Source organism: Solanum dulcamara, chromosome 4 (genome assembly GCF_947179165.1).
Source record: "Solanum dulcamara chromosome 4, daSolDulc1.2, whole genome shotgun sequence".
NCBI lineage: Eukaryota > Viridiplantae > Streptophyta > Magnoliopsida > Solanales > Solanaceae > Solanum > Solanum dulcamara.
This window is the reverse complement of record NC_077240.1, coordinates 67653408-67658985: the sequence shown is the minus strand read 5'-3', so window position 1 is coordinate 67658985 and position 5578 is coordinate 67653408. Positions and strand designations below refer to the sequence as shown.

At 41.1% G+C, this 5578-nt stretch overlaps 1 protein-coding gene across 1 annotated transcript; it reads right to left on the bottom strand.

Moving 5' to 3' along the window:
- Positions 1-852: 852 nt before the first annotated feature.
- On the bottom strand, positions 853-5230 carry LOC129884329 (uncharacterized). Its single transcript, XM_055958645.1, has 4 exons — positions 5132-5230; positions 4885-5022; positions 1070-1298; positions 853-878 (listed from the first exon to the last, which is right to left on the bottom strand). Exons 1-4 carry the CDS (start codon positions 5228-5230, stop codon positions 853-855), a joined length of 492 nt encoding a protein of 163 aa, XP_055814620.1.
- Between the last annotated feature and the right edge of the window lie 348 nt (positions 5231-5578).

Below are 5578 nucleotides of genomic sequence, written 5' to 3'. Positions count from 1 at the left end.
TAATTCACCAAAAATCTAATCCGAAAAATGGCATAGGACAGCAGCTTAAGAGAGAAAAATTACCAAAAGGAAGACTCAACACCCGACCCCAATCAAACCACAATGATCCTCACAAAAATACTTTTGAATCATACAAATCGGACCTAAAATGAACAAGAAACAATTTCCCAAAGTTCACCACAATTCCATTCTGAAAATGACAATAGACAGCACCTAAATTTGCAAATTTAACTCACAAAAAACTTCTAATCAAAATTTCGACATTACCAATAGATTCCCCACGAAATTTTCTTGAAGTTAGGCCTTTGAATAACAAATTTTCAGTCTAGACCGAGGGAGAAATCACCCTTTGAAAATACATGCAATGGTTGATAAACACCAGATATCAACTTTTTAGTTGATGAGGTTGTTCGGTATTCGTTTGGAACCCCGTACGCGCAAATAGACTATGTTATCCTACCAAATTTGACATTCCAAATTCAATGGTACAGTCAAAATTTCAATACGAAGTCGCTATGAATGAATCCAAATTCCACCGAGGGGCTTGGAATGAGTTCGGAAGCCTAGGGAGTCGAATGAAAGGTCATTCTAAACCAAACTTGATATTTTAGAGTTAACTACATTGTTAGAATTTTTATCCAAGTGCATTTTCCATAAATGTTGACAAAGGTCAATAGCTGGCATGTTTTTAAAGCTAAATTTCTAAAAATGATTTAAACTCACACCAAAAACCACAACACTTGAGTCAACTACACTTTTAGCCTATTTTGGTCATTCTAGAGCTGATGGAACTATTTGAAATCAATTTTGGGGAAATTTTCCCTCACTTTATCTAAAAAATCACTTTTCAAGTTATAAAGGCCTTCCAACACGGAAACCTGCGCAAAATCCAAATGAACAATCATGTAACCGAGCTACAGGCGACACCAAGTCATAAATTACCAGGGGTCATTATAGGAACACTCTAAATGACAAAATGGAAGAAGTATAAGAAAAATGACCTAGAGGGTCATTACAACATCTTCTACTAAAAGAACGTTCGTCCACGAAAGTAAAGATAAGGATATACCTAGAGGCTCAAATAATCTAGGGTACTGCACCTGCATATCTTGCTTGATTTGCCAAGTAGCCTCCTTGATCGGATGATATTGCCACTTGACCTTAACAACAGGGATGGAACTGGAATAAAGTTGGTGAACATTTCTAGCTAATACAGCAATTGGCTGCTCAACAAAGGTCAGATGATCATCCAACTCAATAGAATCATACCGAAGCACGTGCGACTTATCAGAGATGTACTGACGCAGTATAGAAACATACAATACTAGATGTATAGCCAAAAATTCTGGTATGGACGGGGGGGGGGGGGTAGAGACAACTCATAAGCAACTTTTCCAAGTCTCCTTAGGATCTCAAAATGCCCAATAAACCTAGGTCTAAGCTTTCCCTGCCTACTAAATCTCATCACGCCCTTCAAGGGTGACACCTGTTAGAACACTTGTTCTCCAACCTCAAAATACAAAGGACGATACTTACGATTAGCATAACTCTGGTGTCTACTATAATTTTTTCTAAACATATCCTCAATCACCCGAACCCTGGCTAAGGCCTACGGTCTAGGCTCTGAGGACTCAAACCATCCAACTGAAGTACAATAATGCCTACCATATAAGGCCTTAAATGGGCCATCTGAATGCTAGAGTGGTAGTTGTTGTACGAAAACTCTGCTAGGGAAAAACACTGATCACACTAACCACCAAACTCCAATACATAGGCCCGCAACATATCCTCTAGGACCTAGATTGTACGCTTTAACTAGCCATTGGTCTGTGGATGAAATGAAGTGCTAAGATCAACCCAGGTGCCCAACTCTCTTTAAAAAGCTCTCTAAAAACAAGAAGTAAATTGAGACCCCCTATCTAATAAAATATATACCAGTACCCCATGAAGAAGGACCACCTCCTAAAAATAGAGCCGAGCTAGATGCTATGAACTGAACTTAGATCAAACTGGCAAGAAGTGCATTGACTTGGTCAATCGATCAATGATAACCCAACTATTATCACTATCTCTGGAAGCCTAAGGAAACCCCATCATAAAGTTCAAGGTGATACACTCTCATTTCAGCTCGGTAATGGGTAATCTCTAAAGTACCCTACTAGATCTCTGATGTTCAGCCTTTACCTGCTAGCAACTTAATTAGTGAGACACATACTTGACTATATCTCTCCTCATGCAGTACCACCAGTATTGTTATCTCAAGCCATGATACATTTTCGCGGTGCTTGAATGAATAGATTATCTAGAATCATGGACCTCACAAAGGATCAATTGAAAAAAACCTTGCACTCTAGGAACACATAGTCTTCCATCAAATCATAGCACCCCATCTGAATCTATAATAGCCTATCCATCCTTGCCTCTTAATACCAACTCTTAAAGCTTTACTAATGCTCCATCCTTAAACTGTTGGCCAAGAATTTGATCTAATAGAGATGACTAAGCTCCCACAAAAGTAAAAATTGGCCCAGAATCTTAGATATCCAACCTGACCATCCTATTAGCCAAAGATTGGATGTCCAAGGCTAAAGGTCTCTCCACAGCAGACAATTAAGCCAAACTACCTATAATCCCTTCCTTTTGGCTCAAGGCATTTGCTACTATGTTTGCCTTGCCTGGAAGATAGAGAATAGAGATGTCATAATCCGGTAAGAGCTCAATCTAACAACCGCTGTCTATAATTAAGGTCCCTCTAGCTCATAATATACCATAGGTTGCAGTGATCTGTATATATCTCATAATGGACACCGTATAAGTAGTTCCTCCATATCTTAAGTGTGAAAACTACCCTCGCCAACTCTAGATCATAAGTGGTGTAGTTGCACTCATACATTCTCAACTGTCTATAAGAATAAGCAATAACTTGGCCCCACTATATCAGAACAAACCCAAGACCTACACCGAAAGCATCACAATATATTGAAAATCTCTCGCTCTCAACTAGAAGAGTTATAAAAGGAGTGGTGGTAAGCAACTCCTTAAGCCTCTGAAAGCTAGACTCACACTCCTCGAACCATAGAAAGGGGATATATTGATGGGTCAAATAGGTCAGTGGGGCTGCAATAGTGGAGAAACAGTCATGAATCACCTGTAGTAACCAGCCAATCCGATGAAACTCTAAATCTCTGAACATATGTGGGCCTAGCCTAACCATGGTTAGCCTCAATCTTCACCGAATATACCATGATACCCTCCTTGGGAAATACATGTCCCAAAAATGTCACAACCTCCAACCAAAACTCGTACTTTGAGAGTTTATCATAAAGTCATTGATTTCTCAAAGTCTGGAGCACCACACTCAAGTGATACGTACGCTCTTTCCTACTCTGCGAGTATACTAAGATGTCATTGATGAATAAAATTATGAAAGAGTCAAGATAAGGCCTGAATACTTAGTCATAAGGTCCATAAAAGCAGCTGGGATATTAGTAAGCCCAAAAGACATCACCAGAAACTTGTAGTGGCCATAACAAGTTTGAAAAGAAGTCTTAGGAATATCGGCAACTCTAATCCTCAACTGATGGTAGTCGAACCTCAAATCAATCTTAGAAAACACGACAATACCCAAAAGATACTTAAAGAGATCATCAATATGAGGCATTGGGTAACAGTTCTTCACCATCACCTTGTTCAGTTGTCTATAGTCAACACAGATAGTCCCATTATTTTTTTAACAAACAGGATAAGAGCACCTCATGGAGACACACTTAGATGGATAAGTCCCTTAACTAGGAGGTCCTCAAGCTAAATACTGAGTTCCGTAGCTCTGCATGAGCCATACAGTAAGGAGGAATAGAAATGGGCTTAGTGTCTGACTCCAAGTCTATAGTAAAGTCAATATCTCTCTCTAGGGGGTAGGCCAGGTAGGTTGGTAGAAAAGACATCTATAAACTGCTAGACCATAGGAACTAAATCAACAGAACTGGCCTCGTTGGACACATTACAAACATATGCTAAGTAGGCCAAACACCAGGAAGCAACTAGCCGCCGAGCTCACATAAAGGATATAATCCCTGTCGGTGAGCGGCTATAAGCACCCTACCACAAGACAGAGGGAATGCCAGGCATAGCTAAGGTAATTGTCTTGGCATAACTGTCCCAAACTGCATGGTGAGGGGAAAGCCAATCCATGCCTAGTATAACATCAAAGTCTAACACATCTAATAGAATAAGGCCAGCCTGAGTCTCATACCCCTGAATAGTCACCACACAAGATCTACATACCTGATCCACTACTAAAAAATCCCCTACTGGGTCGAAATATGTAACGATACCTCAAGTGTCTCATAAACAATACCCAGACAAGGACAAAATGTATAAACACATAGGAATATGTGGAACCTGGATCAAATAAACTTTATGTAGTCAGCTGACATTTGAGGATAATATATGTGATCACATAACCTAATGCCTCAACCTCCACCCTAGTTAAAGAAACATAAAAGTAGCCTTTTCATCCTCTTCCATGTCCATCTAACCTACCACCCTACATGCCTCTATGGGGACCTCCTCAAATATCTTGTTGACCATCACGATGACCATATGGCCAATCTCTACCTCCTCAGCCCTGACCTCGATCTCCATCTCCAAGTAGAGGTGGTATTGCTACTAATGGTCTAGTTCAGTTGGGGCACTTTCTAGACCAGTGCTCCAGTGAACCATAATCAAAACAACCTAAAGTTGAGTGCTTTATAATAACCCATATGCAATAGAAAGGTAGTAGGCCTGATCCCCTAGAGCCCTGGCCTATGGTGGAACCCCCTAAATGTGGCTCACTACCCTCAGTTATTGGTAGGGTTGCCTGAACTGGATGGATGGACTAACCTTGCTAGTATCTATCATGGTGAAACCACTAGCAAGGCCTATCATAACTATCCCAGAACCTAGATTGGGACCCACTAAAGCTGCCCTAGTGCTTGGCCCTCTTATAACTGCCTCTTTGGGCATGACGATGAATAATCTCTATAGTACAGGCATGGTCCACCACATCCAGGAAAGGGAAGCCCACAGAAATAAAGTTCTCAATCCCCAACCTCAAGTAAGGCCTCAACCCACGGACAAAACACTGTACTTTCTCCTCCTCGGTGGGTAGAATCATAGTGGAATATCGAGAGAGTTGGTGGAATCTGGCCTTATCTCGACGACTGTCATCTGACCCTGCTCGAACCATGTAAACTGATCATAGAGTGGGTCCCTGATGCTCCTATGGATGTATCTAGTAAAAAAATCCTCTAAAAACTAAGCCTATGCCAATAGTGGTGATCCAGCTGGCCTGGTCTATAAGTAGGAGCGCCACTGCCTTGCTGGACCATTGAACTAGTGAAAAGTGAAGTCGGCCCCTCTGGAATTCATAAGACCCAAGGAGTAAAGCTGCTCCTGGCAAGTGGTTAGAAACTCCATGGCATCCTCGCCAATGGCTCCAAAAAACGTCAGGGGTGACAACCTCTTTAGTACCCCCAACATCTTCTGCTCCCATAAGGACATAACACCCTCTAGAACTATTGGTAGGGGTGCAATA